Source organism: Schistocerca nitens, chromosome 8 (assembly GCF_023898315.1).
Source record: "Schistocerca nitens isolate TAMUIC-IGC-003100 chromosome 8, iqSchNite1.1, whole genome shotgun sequence".
Lineage (NCBI taxonomy): Eukaryota > Metazoa > Arthropoda > Insecta > Orthoptera > Acrididae > Schistocerca > Schistocerca nitens.
In genome coordinates, this window is record NC_064621.1 from 384,457,123 (window position 1) to 384,476,047 (window position 18,925).

The 18,925-nt window shown below is 41.6% G+C and overlaps 1 protein-coding gene across 1 annotated transcript in view; it reads left to right on the forward strand.

Moving 5' to 3' along the window:
• Positions 1 to 18,925, forward strand: part of LOC126198416 (probable E3 ubiquitin-protein ligase HERC1) — a 747,204-nt gene that overhangs the window by 258,960 nt on the left and 469,319 nt on the right. The window contains exons 21-22 of the mRNA XM_049934719.1: positions 2,376 to 2,532; positions 2,639 to 2,731. Of these exons, the coding sequence (XP_049790676.1) occupies positions 2,376 to 2,532; positions 2,639 to 2,731 (250 nt within the window). The remainder of the gene's footprint in view (positions 1 to 2,375; positions 2,533 to 2,638; positions 2,732 to 18,925) is intronic.

Genomic DNA, 18,925 nt, shown 5'->3' on the forward strand with positions numbered 1-18,925 from the left:
AAACCCTCTCACTTAAAAAAACAGTGTCTTTAACATAACCTGGAAGAGACAGAAACATGGATATTAGTACTTTCATGACAGTACAAGAAACACATGCTCATCTTCACATTTTCACAATATTGTGCTTTCACCATCACACTTCAGTAGTGTACACCATGCACTGAGTAATCTTTGCCTTCTTACACTCTGGCAGCCTCACTTTACAACAGCATGTCTGTCTAGGCCTCTGAAACAAACAAAAAAGGACAAGCAGCATCAGGATCATTCTTATATAATAAGACTTAACATGTATTTTATATTTGTGCTTACTGCTTTGTGCAAACACATTTTATGATGGCCTCCATGCTTGAACAAGATCCTCTCTACTGTTTAGCTTCTAGGTATTCATTTAAACTCTATGGGGCTAAGGAGGCTAAATAACCTTTTAATTTGTTTCTGAAAACAAGATGTCTTTTCAGTGCCTTTGATGGAAGTTTATTGTGTAAAATGCGCCCAGCAGTTATAGGATCTTTTTCGGATAACTTGAGCCCCTTCCTTTTTAGGTGCTCATCATCCCTATTTCTTCTATTGTAATTGTGTATATCTCTGTTTGACTGGGTAGTACTATTTGCTTTCACATGCATAATTGTCTCAAATATATATAGCGAAAGGACTGTCAAGGTAGTACGTTCCCTGAATTTATTTCTGCAGGATTGTCTTAGGGTCAGATCTGTAATGCATCTAACAGTCTTCTTTTGGAGCTTCACTAATCTATGGATATGCATATGTACAGCATTTCCACAGACTAAAGTGCAGTACATTGAGTGGGGATGACTAGACCACAGTACATTGTTAATAGTGTGTCTGTGTTTACTGTCCTAGATGTCTTCCTCATTAAGAATATGTTATTGTTTACTTTTGAGCATACTTTGTTGATGTGGTCCTCCCACATCAAATGCTTATCAATGACGACACCCAATAATTTGTAATTCCTTATGTCTTTGATAACTGCATTACCCAGTTAAAGGGAAATATTTTCTGTCTCTGCAGTTTTATTCGCTTGTAGTTGTGTGTATGTTGACTTATCCACATGTACAAACATGTTGTTTTCACTGCAGTATTTGTAAGCGTCACTCATATTTGTAGAAGCACTTCATTCCAGCTCTTTTACCAAGTCACTTTTTACTTTGAGTAGAGTGTCATGTGCAAACATTACCACATTGTTACCTACTGCTGACATCATATCATTTACATACAGAATGAAAAGATGGGGGCCCAAAACTGATCCCTAATGTACATCAAACTTAACTGACAGATAATTAGCGTGTACATTTACAATAGTGCCACTCATTTTATGTTTTACTTCTACTCTCTGTTTTCCACAAATGATTTTATGATTTCAGCCGCCTTACCCCTGATACCATAATAGTTGAGCTTGTGAATTAGTTTGCAGTGACACACACACAGTTAAATGTCTTTGAGAAGTCAAGGAAAATATCACAGACTTTTGTTTGTTGATCTAATGCTCCAATTACGTCGGCTTCAAAGTTTGTTGTGGCAGTGGTGGTAGATCTAAATTTTCTAAAACCGTGCTGTGCCTCATTTAGTATGTTATTCTTCTCTATAAAATTTAATATTCTATCTTTCAAGACTGTTTCCAAGTCAGTCAGAGGTTTCACTAACCGCAGAGAACAGTACTTTGCTGCAGAGATAGGTATCCCACCAATATTTTCCATATTTTTGTAGGGTTTAGAGTGTGAGCTAAATCAGTTCATTTGGACAGCAAAATTATAGGATATTATTGAAGTATCAACAACAGTGCTTTCTCTGCTCTCTGCATTACTTATTATTAATAATGTGTTCACAAATATTTTACGATACTGTACAACACACAAAAAATCTACTCACCATGTAGCAACACATATAAAGGTATTAAAGTTTGCAAGATTTCGGAGCCAGTGGCTCCCTCTAGTGGCAGAAGGGTCGAAGGGGAAGGAAGAGTGGTGAAGGAAAAGGATTGGTGAGGTTTAGGAAAAGGAAAGACTTTCCTTCTCATCCTGCCCTGCAAGTCTCCCCTGACCCAGGATTCTGTGCAACTTTTCCGAACTTTTCTCTTTTTCCTAAACCTCACTAGTCCTTTTCCTTCAGCCCTCTTCCTTCCTCTTCAACCCTTATTCCAGAAGAAAGAGGCACTATCTCTGGAAACTTGCAGACTTTAATACCTTGATATTTGTGTTCTCCTGCTGCCATGTGGTGAGTAGATTTTTTATTTATCCCAGTTACATTATATTTTTAAAAAATTGATTATTTTCATGATGTACAACACGTATTTCTTATTTTCAGTTTAATTTGTTAGTCTTAATAAACGTATATACATTTCGTCATTTCACTTTCAGCTCTCGTCAAAATTTGTGCAAGTCATTGCTTCACTTTATCTGTGGTGAACCAGCAGAGCGTCAGTTACTGGCAAATTGTACTGACCAAGATTCAGGATGGGGAAGTGAACCTGATCAGTTACTGCTTGCCATGCAACATCAGGATGAAAGAGCAGAGGTACCTAACAAATTGTGATTTCATTATAAATAAGAATTGTGATGTAATAATAAGTTATACTAAGTTAGAAGTTAATAGGTGATTAAATTTCTTTCCTTTGTTTCAGTTAAGGCTATCGGCACTGAGCAAAGTGATGGATATTCTAATTGTAAATGAAGGAAAGGAAGGTGGTGATGATTTTTCATTCTTCCTGAGTTATGTAAGTATAAACTGTAAAGTATTTGTATCCTCTGCATGAAGGCTGATTTGAACACCACAGTGCTTTTCTAGGAACAAACCTATTGGAAACATTATTTCCTTCCCTTGGCTTCCCTTGACCTCTTGTACATGGCCTATCCAACCAGCCGTAGGGGAACATAAAATGCAATATAGATTCTGAACCTAGGAGTAATTTGGTCATTATTCACATTAACAAATAATTGCCAAAGAAGATAGAAGTGACAATTGGCAGGTAAAATGCTATGAACAACCAAGCGCTTAACCCCTGACCTTTGTATCTGTAGTCCTAGATTTGCCTACTTACAAGAGGTCCCCCGTGGTGGAATCAACTCTTTGAAACCACCTGTGTGGTGATGTAGTGCTTTACAGACTGGTTGCATGATATAATGGATAGGATAAGACCTTCACATACAGAAGGTCATGAGTTTGAATCTAATCAGGCGCTTTAAATTTATCTTATTTTAAAATTTTTCTAGAAGTGATTTTGATCATTATTTTTGTTCAATTAATTTGTGTAAATGTGACTTTTTTATTTCTATTCCTTTGTCACAAAATTTTAATTATCATATCAACTTCTTCATTTGCTCTCATTTTTCTTTCTGTCATCTTTCTTCATATGATTTTAACTAATTTGATGTATTAATTTTGATTTAATTTCTTTCATTTTATCATGCTATCTTTTCGTCCATGTTATTGCATTCTGTCGTTACAAGCAGGGCAGACTGTCGTTTGACTGTTAGAACCTGCATGTACGTAATCAATGGAATCACACTACACAAAAACTCCTTCGAACAGTATTAACATTAGCTTTATTGATCACAGCCGCTGGAGACAGCGAAGAATACATGGACTGCTCGATCATTCCAAGCTTGCAGTAGAAAATAACTTAACATGCAGGGAACCAAAATATCTGCATTATCTTGCAGCTATGCATGAACTGACTACCAGCATGGAAGATACAAAACTATAAAAAAGCATAATCAAAGAATAACAAAAACAAAACACACATAAATAAAACACAGTGCCTCTGGCAGCTCGCGCGAAATGTTTGGCAGTGTGGTTGTTTCTAAACAGATGCAACTGACAGACGTGATAGAACACTGTGTAACTACACGATGTCACCACATCAGCCACCATGGTGGAAGCAGAGCATTATTCCAAATAGTGGGCTGAAAAATTGGTGCACCATCCGGATCTTAAGGTACGTGTTGGTAGGCCTGCTGGCATCTGTGAAGGTGGTGATGAGGCAGCTGTTGGGTGAGGCTGTAGTCTTGGAAGCTCTGATATTTCTGCTTCTTGGCAGACATAAGCTGGTCTGTCTGTAGAAACAGTAGTCTCCTTTCCAGCAATTGAAATGTCCACTGTCTTCTCTTCCCTTGTGACTATGAGGTAGGGTCCTGCATATGGCAGCTGCAATGACAGTCTGATGTCTTCCATGTGTAACATGACGTGTAAACAGGTTTTCAAGTCTTGACGCATGAAGCTGGTAGCTGCACCTTGTCTGTGAGGCTGGTGTGTGTGGATTTGGTCCATGTGCTCTCGCAGTTGGTATAGGAATTCTGGTCGATTGTTCCTTGATTGTCACAGAGCGTTTGTTTCCATGAATTTTCCTAGAAGCCTCAATGTCTCACCCTACACCAGTTCCTCCAAAGAAGTGCCTAGATCTGGTTTGGAAGTGTTTCTGAGGCTAAGTAGTACCTTGGAAAGAGCCTTGATACATTCACTGTCATGACACATTAGTGCTGCCTTAAGTGAGTGATGCCATCTGTTGATCATTCCATTACTAGCTGGTTAACAGCACGATGTTTTGTGGTGAATTGTACCACAAAACTTTGTGAGTTGTCTGAATAGATCGGATTCAAATTGCTGTCCTCTGTCTGTCGTCATGTATAACTGACAGCTAAAGCATGCCACACAATATGACATGAAAGTGGAAGCCAGAGCTTCTGCTGTAATTTTGTCCACTGATGCAGCTTCCGGCCAGCAGGTGTAATGCTCTATCATTGTAAGTATGTAACATTGGCCATCAGACAATAGCAGTAAGCCAACAACATTGATATGGATGTGATTGAAACGGGCCATCTTTCTGTATAGGTGGCCACACATAGCAATTCATCACCAGGCAGGTTGTTGATCAAATACCAGGGTGGCACAAGTCATGTAGCATATGGAAGACATCCCGTCTTAAGGTAATTAGTGGATTGGCCATTGTTTCAGTGTGGTCATGTCACAGTACAGCTTGACATCGCTCCCTGGAATTTCAATAAGTTGCAGATCCAACACCCATGTTCTGCTGGCAACAGTCCATGTAGGGCTTGATCTAATTGATGAGCAGCACCTAGTTTGACATAATCAGTTGTGCTAGTAATGCTTCATACCTGAGACAAACAATCGGCCACCACACTGTCAATGCCAGAAATGTGCGAGAAGTCTGTGCTGAATTGTGAGATGAACATTAGCTGATTGTCTCACCTAGGTGAACAGTTTGTATTTTTCTGGTGAAAGGCGTAAGTTAGCGGTTTGTGATAGGTGTAGATAACAAAGTCTCTAGCTTTCAGTTGAGGTCTGAACTGTTTGACGAACTCATAAACAGTCAAATTTCTCTGTTGTAGGCACTCTACAGCTTTTGTGTGGGTGCTGGTTTGCGTGAAAAAAACCTGTGTGTTTGCCATGTGTCACTACATCATTGTTGCTGTTGTGTCGACAAGAGGTGCCGACACAGTGTGTTTGAGGGGGCCGAAATGCACGCTATAAGCGCACGAAGGATGGCGTGAAGTCTGAAACAGGATACGTAATGAATGCTATAAAGAAAAGTACGTAGCTGCAGTAATACTTAACTTTATTCCATCATAGTTGTACATCGCTCTTGACTATACAAATGCGACTCTGTAGATACATGAAGTTACTAATGGCGCCTTGCTAGGTTGTAGCCATTAACTTAGCTGAAGGCTATTCTATCTGCTCTGCAAATGAGCGAGGCTTCGTCAGTGTGCATCGCTAGCGACGTCGTCCGTACAACTGGGGCGAGTGCTAGTCAGTCTCTCGAGACCTGCCGTGTGGTGGCGCTCGGTCTGCGATCCTGACAGTGGCGACACGCGGGTCCGACATGTACTAATGGACCGCGGCCGATTTAAGCTACCACCTAGCAAGTGTGGTGTCTGGCGGTGACACCACAGTTGCAACGTTGTGCCAATTGCCATATGGCTAGCATCAACCACTAGTGCCAAACGTGCAGTAGTGCAGCATATGCAATGCTATTTTTGGCCACTTCAAACACCACACACATGGTATCAGTCCATGTTATAGATGAGTTACCATTTTCTTTGGGCCAGTGAGCGCTACAATTAACGATTCTTGTAACTTGTCTGAGTGCTGCAAGTGACAGCGATAAAAATTAAACATACCGAGGAATCAACGCAATTCCTAGGCCATATTTGGGTGTGAAATCCATAAGATTGCTTCCACCTTGTCTGGCAGTAGTAGCGATCGCGCTGCTATCCTGTGTCTTAGGAAATCCACTTGGGGCTGGCCAAACACACATTTGGTGGTACTCAGGATGATGTCATAGTGTTACAACTGCCTAAACACTTCCATTAAATACTGCTGATGTTGCTCTGCCGATGACGAAACTTGGTAGCGTCTGCCAAAATTCCAGAATAAAAAAAAACTGGCCTCCACCTGTCTAGACCACAAAGCTGGATTGTGTGGCCAGAAAGGTGGTAGTCTTACACCCAATCGTGACACAGTGGGGTTCACATAAGTCATTTTGCAAATCTCTCCTGTAAATGGTCATTAATCCATTGATACTACACAGGTATATCATGTTGGGATCACCACTTTGTTGTTACAAGCTGGGAATACTGTTGTTCGATCATTAGAACCTGAGTGTACTTAATTGACAGAACCACATTACATAAAAACTCCTTCAAACTCCTTATGGGATATATCCTTCAAACTCCTTATGGGAGTGTAGGATATATTGTAGGGAAAGTTCCCACCTGCGCAATTCAGAAAAGCTGGTGTTGGTGGGGAGGATGCATACGGCACAGGCTGTGAAGCAGTCATTGAAATGAAGGATGTCATGTTTGCAGCATGCTTAGCAACTGCTTGGTCCACTTTTTCTTGGCCACAGTTTGTCGATGGCCATTCATGTGGACCACAGCTTGTTGCTAGTGATGCCCACATGTTGTTGTTGTTGTGGTCTTCAGTCCTGAGACTGGTTTGATGCAGCTCTCCATGCTACTCTATCCTGTGCAAGCTTCTTCATCTCCCAGTACCTACTGCAACCTACATCCTTCTGAATCTGCTTAGTGTATTCATCTCTTGGTCTCCCTCTATGATTTTTACCCTCCACGCTGCCCTCCAATGCTAAATTTGTGATCCCTTGATGCCTCAAAACATGTCCTACCAACCGATCCCTTCTTCTAGTCAAGTTGTGCCACAAACTTCTCTTCTCCCCAATCCTATTCAATACCTCCCCATTAATTACGTGATCTACCCACCTTATCTTCAGCATTCTTCTGTAGCACCACATTTCGAAAGCTTCTATTCTCTTCTTGTCCAAACTGGTTATCGTCCATGTTTCACTTCCATACATGGCTACACTCCATACAAATACTTTCAGAAACGACTTCCTGACACTTAAATCTATACTCGATGTTAACAAATTTCTCTTCTTCAGAAACGATTTCCTTGCCATTGCCAGTCTACATTTTATATCCTCTCTACTTCGACCATCATCAGTTATTTTGCTCCCTAAATAGCAAAACTCCTTTACTAATTTAAGTGTCTCATTTCCTAATCTAATCCCCTCAGCATCACCTGATTTAATTTGACTGCATTCCATTATCCTAGTTTTGCTTTTGTTGATGTTCATCTTATATCCTCCTATCAAGACACTGTTCATTCCGTTCAACTGCTCTTCCAAGTCCTTTGCTGTCTCTGACAGAATTACAATGTCATCGGCGAACCTCAAAGTTTTTACTTCTTCTCCATGAATTTTAATACCTTCTCCGAATTTTTCTTTTGTTTCCTTTACTGCTTGCTCAATATACAGATTGAATAACATCGGGGAGAGGCTACAACCCTGTCTCACTCCTTTCCCAACCACTGCTTCCCTTTCATGCCCCTCGACTCTTATAACTGCCATCTGGTTTCTGTACAAATTGTAGATAGCCTTTCGCTCCCTGTATTTTACCCCTGCCACCTTCAGAATTTGAAAGAGAGTATTCCAGTCAACATTGTCAAAAGCTTTCTCTAAGTCTACAAATGCTAGAAACGCAAGTTTGCCTTTCCTTAATCTTTCTTCTAAGATAAGTCATAAGGTCAGTATTGCCACACGTGTTCCAATATTTCTAAGGAATCCAAACTGATCTTCCCCAAGGTTGGCTTCTACTAGTTTTTCCATTCACCTGTAAAGAATTCGCGTTAGTATTTTGCAGCTGTGACTTATTAAAGTGATAGTTCGGTAATTTTTACATCTGTCAACACCTGCTTTCTTTGGGATTGGAATTATTATATTCTTCTTGAAGTCTGTGGGTATTTCGCCTGTCTCATACATCTTGCTCACCAGATGGTAGAGTTTTGTCATGACTGGCTCTCCCAAGGCTATCAGTAGTTCTAATGGAATGTTGTCTACTCCCGGGGCCTTGTTTCGACTCAGGTCTTTCAGTGCTCTGTCAAACTCTTCACGCAGTATCTTATCTCCCATTTCATCTTCATCTACATCCTCTTCCATTTCCATAATATTGTCCTCAAGTACATCGCCCTTGTATAAACCCTCTATATACTCCTTCCACCTTTCTGCCTTCCCTTCTTTGCTTAGAACTGGGTTGCCATCTGAGCTCTTGATATTCATACAAGTGGTTCTCTTCTCTCCAAAGGTCTCTTTAATTTTTCTGTAGGCAGTATCTATCTTACCCCTAGTGAGACAAGCCTCTACATCCTTACATTTGTCCTCTAGCCATCCCTGCTTAGCCATTTTGCACTTCCTGTCTATCTCATTTTTGAGACGTTTGTATTCCTTTTTGCCTGCTTCATTTACTGCATTTTTATATTTTCTCCTTTCATCGATTAAATTCAATATTTCTTCTGTTACCCAAGGATTTCTATTAGCCCTCGTCTTTTTACCTACTTGATCCTCTGCTGCCTTCACTACTTCATCTCTCAGAGCTACCCATTCTTCTTCTACTGTATTTCTTTCCCCCATTCCTGTCAATTGTTCCCTTATGCTCTCCCTGAAACTCTCTACAACCTCTGGTTCTTTCAGTTTATCCAGGTCCATTTCCTTAAATTCCCACCTTTTTGCAGTTTCTTCAGTTTCAATCTGCAGTTCATAACCAATAGATTGTGGTCAGAATCCACATCTGCCCCTGGAAATGTCTTACAATTTAAAACCTGGTTCCTAAATCTCTGTCTTACCATTATATACTCTATCTGATACCTTTTAGTATCTCCAGGATTCTTCCAGGTATACAACCTTCTTTTATGATTCTTGAACCAAGTGTTAGCTATGATTAAGTTATGCTCTGTGCAAAATTCTACAAGGCGGCTTCCTCTTTCATTTCTTCCCCCCAATCCATATTCACCTACTATGTTTCCTTCTCTCCCTTTTCCTACTGACGAATTCCAGTCACCCATGACTATTAAATTTTCGTCTCCCTCCACTACCTGAATAATTTCTTTTATCTCATCATAAATTTCATCAATTTCTTCATCATCTGCAGAGCTAGTTGGCATATAAACTTGTACTACTGTAGTAGGCATGGGCTTTGTGTCTATCTTGGCCACAATAATGCGTTCACTATGCTGTTTGTAGTAGCTAACCTGCACTCCTATTTTTTTATTCATTATTAGACCTACTCCTGCATTACCCCTATTTGATTTTGTGTGTATAACCCTGTAATCACCTGACCAAAAGTCTTGTTCCTCCTTCCACCGAACTTCACTAATTCCCACTATATCTAACTTTAACCTATCCATTTCGCTTTTTAAATTTTCTAACCTACCTGCCCGATTAAGGGATCTGACATTCCACGCTCCGATCCGTAGAATGCCATTTTTCCTTCTCCTGATAACAACGTCCTCTTGAGTAGTCCCCGCCCGGAGATCCGAATGGGGGACTATTTTACCTCCGGAATATTTTACCCAAGAGGACGCCATCATCATTTAATCATACAGGAAAGCTGCATGTCCTCGGGAAAAATTACGGCTGTAGTTTCCCTTTGCTTTCAGCCGTTCGCAGTACCAGCACAGCAAGGCCGTTTTGGTTAGTGTTACAAGGCCAGATCAGTCAATCATCCAGACTGATGCCCCTGCAACTACTGAAAAGGCTGCTGCCCCTCTTCAGGAACCACATGTTTGTCTGGCCTCTCAACAGATACCCCTCCATTGTGGTTGCACCTACGGTACGGCCATCTGTATCGCTGAGGCACGCAAGCCTCCCCACCAACGGCAAGGTCCATGGTTCATGGGGGGGATGCCCACATAGAATGCAGCAAATCGGTTTCACAGGTAGCCCTGCTTTTGATGGGGTAGGTGATGTTCATGACCAGGCTGTAGTAGGTGGTGATTGGAGGATGTATGGGAGAGGTTTGGCATCTAGGTCTATTACAGAGGTATGAACTATGATATATGGGTTTGGGAGCAGGGGTTGTGTAGGGATGGATGACTGTATTGCGTCATTTTGGTGGACGACAGAATACCACTATGGGAGGTGTGAGAAGGATAGTGGGCACGGTGTTTCTCATTTCAGGGCATGACGAGAGGTAGTCGAAACCCTGGCAGAGAATGTAATTCAGTTCCACCAGTCCTGGATGGTAGTGAGTTACAAGGGAATGCTCTTTTGTGGCAGACAGTGGGACTTTGGGAGGTGGTGGGAGACCAGAAAGGTAAGCCACAGGAGATTTGTTTTGTACCAGGTTGGGAGGATAATTATTGTTCGTGAAGGCTTCAGTGAGACCCTCAGTATATTTCGAGAGGGGCCGCTCGTCACTGCAGATGCAACAACCACGAGTGGCTAGGCTGTATGGAAGGGACTTCTTAGTATGGAATGGATGGGAGCTGTCGAAGTGGAGGTATTGCTGATGGTTAGTAGGTTTGATATGGACAGAGGTAGTGATGTAACCACCTTTGAGGTGGAGGTAAAAGTCTAGGAATGTGGCTTGTTGGGTTGAGTAGGTCCAGGTGAAGCAAATGGGTGAGAAGTTGCTGAGGTTCTGGAGGAATGTGGATAGGGTGTCCTCACCCTCGATGCAGATCACAAAGATGTCATCAGTGAATCTGAACCATATGAGGGGTTTAGGATTCTGGGTGTATAGGAAGGATTCCTCTAGATGGCTCATGAATAGGTTGGCATAGGATGGTGTCATGCGGGTGCCCACAGCCATACCTCGTATTTGTTTGTAGGTAGTGCCTCCAAAGGAGAAGTAATTGTGGGTTAGGACATAGTTGGTCATGGTGACTAGGAAGGAGGTTGCTGGTTTGGAACCCATCAGGTGTTGAAGGTAGTGTTAAATATCAGTAATGCCATGGGTAATAGGGATGTTAGTGTAAAGGGAGGTGGGATCAATAGTGGCGAGCAGGGCACCGTATGTTAAAGGGATGGTGCTGTGGAGAGTTGGTAGAGGAAATGGTTGGTATCTTTTATATAGGACGATAAGTTCCAGGTAATAGGTTGATGGTGTTGGTCTACGAGAGCAGAGATTTTTTCTGTAGGGTCACAGTAGCCGGCCCCAGTGGGGTGTCCTGTGTGGTTGGGTTTATATACTTTAGGAAGCATGTAGAAGGTAGGAGTGTGGAGAGTGGTAGGAGTGAGCAGAAAGGTGGACTCCAGGGATGGATTCTGGGATGGGCCTAAGGATTTGAGTAGTGACTGGAGGTCTTGCTGGATTTCTGGAATGGGGTGACTGTGGCAAGGTTTGTAGGTGGAAGTATCTGACAGCTAGGGGAGTTCTTCTCCCAGGTAATCCTTGTGGTACAAAACAACAGTGGTGGAAGCTTTGTCTGCAGTTAGGATTATAAGGTTGGGATCAGTTTTTAGATGGTATACTAAAGTTATTTGTGTGTGTGTGGGGGGGGGGGGGGGTCTATTTTTGATGAAGGCCTTATGGGCTGAAAGCTTTATTTGTGACAGTCTTTTTGTTGTGCCTATCTGCGTCTCAACATCTTTGCTATATGGTGAGTAGCAACTTTCCTTTTCATGATATTGAATTTTCTTTTGGTTAGTGGGAATGCATCTGAAACTTAAAACCTACATGAGCACTTTCTTGGCCAGAGTTTTATGTTGATCCCAGCTCCTCTGCCAGATACCAGCTGCTATGTTTCATCTTTCAACTGAGTAAAGTTTGTGACCTGATTCCTTAATATCTTCAGAAAGAAAACGTTTTACATCTAAAGACAGAAATGGCAACAATTAATTTTATTTGTTGACACACAAATTTTAACTTCATGGGCCCTCATCTCATCAGAGAGGGCACTTGCAAATATCATCATTACACTTGTGCCTGCACCACAGATGAAGTAATATTCAAAGAGGGCACTAAACTCAAGAGAGAGCACTCTTGCAGCAGTAACCCATGCGCAGGCACCTCCATGCCAGTTTGTACTATAAAGTTAGCAATGTTTACTAGGAATCACCACTGTAAAACACTTACATGAAGATAGCTGTATGATTGTAAGCCGTAATATCATTGCAAGATGTTGTAGTGTAATTGGATAGATAAAAAACCTATTCCCTAAGCAATGGCACACACTCATAAAAAAAAGAGGTTTTGCTTCTGCAAACTATCACTGCCAGTGGCTCCTTCTGGCAGAAGGGCTGAAGGGGAAGGAACAGGGATGAAGGAAAAGGACTGGGAGGCTTACAAAAAGGGGTGGAGTTTGGAAAAGTCACCCAAAACCTCATGTCAAAGGATGCGATAGGGAGGAAAGACTGATTATTGGGGACTGCACCAGATGAGTTTTGAAAAGCTGAGAGCTTAAAGGTGGAAGACAGGGTTACTATGCAAGGCAGAGATTACTGCTAAAACATCATGCATGAGATAATACGAGTGAAAAGCTAAGTGCGTTGTATATGATAAAGGTGGGAGGGGGTGGCGAAAAGTAGACAGGTCATAAAATGAAAGATGTAGAAAACTAAAATGGATTGAAGAAAGGAGTAGTCAATGTGAAGAAATGCTTAGATGGAAGAAACTAATGTAATTGGAGGCCAAGTGGGTGGCGAGAACCAAGGGCATGTTGTAGTGCAAGTTACCATGTCCGGAGTTCTTAGTAACTGATGTCTGGGGGAAGAAACCAGGTGGCACATGTGGTGAAACAGGCACCAAGGTCATGACTGTCATGAGTATTCTCTGCAACAGGATATTGTGTGTTGCTTGTATAAACATTCTGCCCATGCATCCTAAATAATAACTAGGTGGTAGTCATGTCAATGTAAAAGACCAAACAGTGTTTTTGGGTGACTTTACTGAACTCTACTCCTTTCCCTAAACCTCTCCAGTCCTTTTCCTTTGTCCCTCTTCCTTCCTCTTCAACCTTTCTGCTGTAACAAACAACCACTGGCTTTGAAAGCTTGCATAAGTGAAACCTCTTTCTTATATGTGTGTTATCCTGTCACCGCTTGGGGGGTAGATTTTTTTTTATCAATCCAATTACTTTATATTGTTAAAGTGATTATTTCCGTTGTCATATTGGCCCATGTGGCCATCATTCCTTCTTATTTAACCCTCTTGTCGGTCTTTGTTGTCATCTGTCTTATTCAAACTGTCATGTTTTCTACCTTATGTGCTAGTAGTCTGTTCATTTATTTATCTGTATCATCCAGATCAATCAACACTTTGCCCCTACTCTTTTCTTGTACTGATTTCCATGCATGTAGACAGATCCATTGTTATTTACGAATTTGTATATAACAGTTTGTTTATGGTTCACTGCATGGCAGGCCCTTCTCCCGATCATCTTTTGCTGATTTAGTTGCAAATTTGACAGCTATTTTCTTTCCCACCCTCTCCTTACCTTATTTATACATAATTCTTTGATGTTTTTCTGTGTTTGTTTTTCGCCAAACTGCTCTGATTGACCTTTACTGCCATCTCCTACGTTACTTTATTTGCCAAGCAAAGTAGTTTACATTTTCTCGTATGACTTTCTGTTTCTATTTGTTCAGACTTTTATCAGGACTTTATCTATTAATTTTTTTCTTTCCCAATCATTTTTTCATATTATATAGACCACTTTTCTAGTAAGAAATTCTTGCCCGCTCATTACCTCCTGCTTTTTTTTATTTAACCGTGTCAAAAACACATACTATAGCTTACAAGTTATACAAAATGTTCTGAAACATGGTAATATAAGCATTAAAATTACAGTTAAATGCAGTGTGACCATTATGCAGCAACTTCGCATGCTTCCATGGTGGCATCGATGACATTCTGTGGCGAGCATGATGTTGGGCATAGGCTGCAGACAAGATGATGACTCATTGTCTGTTCTTCACCACATTCACATGCTGTGGAGTCGCATGCAAATCCCCATTTTTTCAAGTTGGTTTTCGTTCTTCCAACTCCAGAACGCAGCCTGTTGAGGGTCTTTCATATTGACCAGCTTTCTTCGTGACCTGGTGGGAGGCTTTAGGTCAGGATCATCCACCCTGCAAGGTGGCTGCATGTGGAATGCCATGAATTGACTCTTTTGTGGTATCTAAACTAATCCCACATTTTGTTTCTTGAAACCTGCTTTTTTCTTGGACTTACCAGTTTCAAATACAGGAATCTTTTGCAGAGACCTGGCTAACTTATGACCTACATGCCTCATCTGCCAATTTCCACTCCACCACATGTCTCTCCTACAAAATCTTGTGGTTATCCACTGCTCTTGTTTCCTTGGATGGTATCATCCACTAAGCCAAATTCAAACTGCAACAACATGCCAGACTTCACCTTAAAAACTTATCCCACCTTCTTCTAAACTAACTCAACAATCGTGTTTCCTTTCCTGTCCATCTGCAGCTCCCTAAACAGCCATGCCAACAACCACCACTCCTCTCCTATGAACCAAGCTTGGCCAACCTCCCTTAATATCCTACATCCTTCACCACTACCTCCCAGACCAATAATAACTCATCACAAGAACCAGTCACTACAGTACAGTGTTCTCAATCTCTTGTCTAAAGCACTCTCCACTCCTGAAATATCTGAATATTCAAGGTCTCACTTTCAGCCCAAAATCTGCATATAATAATGCTGCTTTGGTGGAGTGCTTACTTTCCTTTACATGTAACTTCAACTGGAAATATCACTCAACAGCCAAATCCCAAAACCATTCCAACAACCGAGCGAGGTGGCGCAGTGGTTAGACACTGGACTCGCATTCGGGAGGACGACGGTTCAATCCCGCATCCGGCCATCCTGATTTAGGTTTTCCGTGATTTCCCTAAATCACTCCAGGCAAATGCCGGGATGGTTCCTCTGAAAGGGCACGGCCGAATTCCTTCCCCATCCTTCCCTAATCCGATGAGACCGATGACCTCGCTGTCTGGTATCCTTCCCCAAAACCAACCAACCAACCAACCATTCCAACAACAAACCTGACATTGAACCCTGCCTTGAAGAGATCTGACTACGATCCTGGCTTGATATAGCACCACTACCTCAAAGTCATCTCTTACAAGTCTCCCAAAAATTCCTCACATCCAGTATTGCTACACAACCCTTCTTCAGGTCCCTAAAACGTGACCCTACCCCATCCTCTGCAGAACTCCAGTCTCTACATTCCCTAAAAGCTGATGACTCCATTATTATCCTCCCAGGAGACGAAGGATCTACCACTGCAGTGCTTGACCAACAGGAGTATGTTAGTGAAGGTCTATGGCAGCTGTCTGTCATCTCTACATACCACATCTGCCATTATGATCCCATCCCTGTGATTTAAACTGACCTGCAGTCTCTCCCTGAAACCTCAAGCCCTTCACAAGGACAAACACCTCAATCCATAGAACTTCTTACCTTTTACCCTCCTCCTAAGATCCACAAATCCAATCCTCTTGGCTGTCCTATAGTTTCTGGCTTCAAAGCACCCACTGAACGTATATGTGCTTTAGTTGAACAGCACCTGCAATCCTTATACAAAGACTTCCCTCCTATATTTAAGTCACCAACCATTTCCTAGATCATCTGAAATCTGTGCCCATCCCACTTCCACCACACACCTTGCTTTTCACCATTGACACCAGCTCCTTCTGTACCAACATCCACCTGTATATGGTTTGTGTGCTACTGAACATTTTTTCAATCGGCACCCACCTGATTTTAAACCTATGACATCCTTCCTGCTCACTTGAATCAACTTTATACTCACCGACAATTGCTTCACCTTTGAGGAGCAGACATACAAACAGACTGGGGTAAGGCTTTGGGAACCAGGATGGCTTCTTGCTATGCCAGTCTTTACATGGGTGACTTGTAGGGTGCTTTTGTGGGATCCATAAGCCTTCAGCTCCCGGTTTGGTTTAGGTACATTGACAACATCTTTGCCATTTGGACTCGTGGTGAGGCTGACCAGTTCAAATTCCTGAAATCTCTAAATATCTTCTCCCAGTTAAATTTCACGTGGCCTTTTTCTGAATCCTATGCCACTTTTCTTGATGTTGGTTGCATCTACACTGAAGGCCAGCTACAAGCTTCTGTCCACATTAAACCTATTAACAAACAACATTACTTACATTTTGCCAGTTGCCATCCTTTCCAAGTCAAACATTACCTCCCGTACAGCCTTGGCATTCGAGGGAAACTAATTTGTTCGTGTACAGAATGTTTACAGCAAGACAATACCATTCTCACCTCTGCCTTCAGTGCACATAATTTTCCCACCAGCCTAGTTCAGAAACAGACTTACTGTGCGATCACATCCAATCTCTCTCTCTCTCTCACACACACACACACACACACACAAACACAAACACAAAAGGCAACCTCAGAGGACACCACTTGTCGCTCAGTATTATCCTAGTTTTGAATGTATTAATCAGCTATTTGGACAAGGCCATGACTTCTTAAATCATGCAATGAAATGAGATCCAGTCTGTCTGAGGTTGTGCCCACCAAACCTAGAATAGCTTTTCGTCGCCCCTCCGAATCTCCGCAATATCCTTATCAGATCCTATGCTGCTACTGCACTCATCTCTCTACCCTATTGCTCCTACCCCTGCGACCATTCCTGTCGTGAGACCTGCCCTGTGCACCCAACTACCTCCATCTATACCAGCCCTGTAACTAGCAAAACATATACTATCAAAGGGAGAGCCCCCTGTGAAATGACGTCATATATCAACTGTTATGTAAACACTGTTCAGCCTTTTAGATCAGTATGACTACCAACAAGTTGTCAGTTAGGATGAATGGGCATAGGTAGAGGGTGTATACCAGCAGCACACAATATCCTGTTGCAGAGAATGCTCTACAACATGACAGTCATGACCTCGGTGCCTGTTTCACCACACATGCCATCCGGATTATTACCCCAGACACCAGTTTTTCAGAACTCCACGGTTGGGAACTAGCACTACAACATGTTCTCGGTTCTTGCCACCCACCTGGCCTTAATTTACATCAGTTTCTTCCATCTCATCATTTCTTCACAGTAACTACTCCTTTCTTCGCTCCATTTATTTTTCAGAACTCCACAGATGGGAACTAGCACTACAACATGTCCTCAGTTCTTGCCACCCACCTGGCCTTAATTTACATCAGTTTCTTCCATCTCAGCATTTCTTCACAGTAACTACTCCTTCGCTCCATTTATTTTTCAGAACTCCACAGTTGGGAACTAGCACTGCAACATGTCCTAGGTTCTTGCCACCCACCTGGTCTTTCATTGTATGACCTGTCTGTTTTTCGTTGTCCCTCTCCCACCTTTGTTACATACAGTGCACTTAGCTTTTCACCCTTATTAATACGTGCATGATGGTTTAGCATCAACCTTTGTCTTGCATATTAACCCTGTGTTCCACCTTCAAGCTCTCAAATCCTGTCTGATGCAGTCCCAAAAAATCGGTCTTTTCTTCCCATCCCATATTTAAATCTCCCTTGACCCGAGGTTTTCAGTGACTTTTGTGAACTCTACCCATTTTCCTAAACCTCTCAGTCCTTTTCCTTCACCCCTCTTTCTTCCCTTCAGTTTTTCTGCCAAAAGAAGCAGCCACTAGCTCCAAAAGATTACATAAGTAAAATCTCTTTTTATATGTGTGTTCTCCTGCTGCCACTTGGTGAGTAGATTTCTTTTATCTATCCAGTTACATTAATTGTCAAAAATTGATAATTTTCATTGTAAAATGTTGACGCCATTTGGCTGCAATCATGAAGCCTCATGCTCGTTAGTCTTGCCTTATAAATCAAAATACAAATTTCATACATATTTGGGTAAATGTTCAACCAATATGTTTTACTTATTACTACTGTTGATAAATTTCTCATTGTTACTTTACATAATTCTCCATTCAGAACTTTGTGTTGGATGCTCTACTATTATATTTTTGTCTGTGAGGTCTCCCCAGGAACTACTTTATACAGGCATTTAAATAAATAATTTATGAACGAAAGACAACAACTCACTGAATAGATGAGTCATAAACAAAACTGAGGTCTTTCGTAGTTTTCAGATGAATCCCCCTTAGACTTCCTTCGGCCGCTGATGACCCTGGTGTCTTCGTAACAAGGTTGCCGAGAATTATTCTTGCCTTCTCGCAAATGATGTTCTTGTTAACAGTGTCACCTTGCAATTCCTTCCATTTATCCATATAAAGTGACATTGTCCAGAATATGAAACCGTTGCTTAGGTTCTCTTATCACTCCCTTTGAAGTGCCTGTTTCCTTAATCTAGTCCTTGTTCTTGAGGTTACGGCAAATAGTTGATGTGACCGATTACATGATCATGCTAAATCAGCAACACTCACACCTTGTTTGTGATTTTCAGTGATTTTATGTTTCATTTCTAAGATCATTTCCTTTCTCTTATGGTCATCTTCTTGCGGTTTTATCCTTGGGAACATTTCTATGAAGGTTATTAAAATTTGCACACAAAGAAATACTGTGTGAACATAAGTTTAGAAAAAATGTGTGATCACAACCTGCACTAAGATGGTAGCAGAAAGAGCACTAAACCCAGACTGCAGTACGTACTA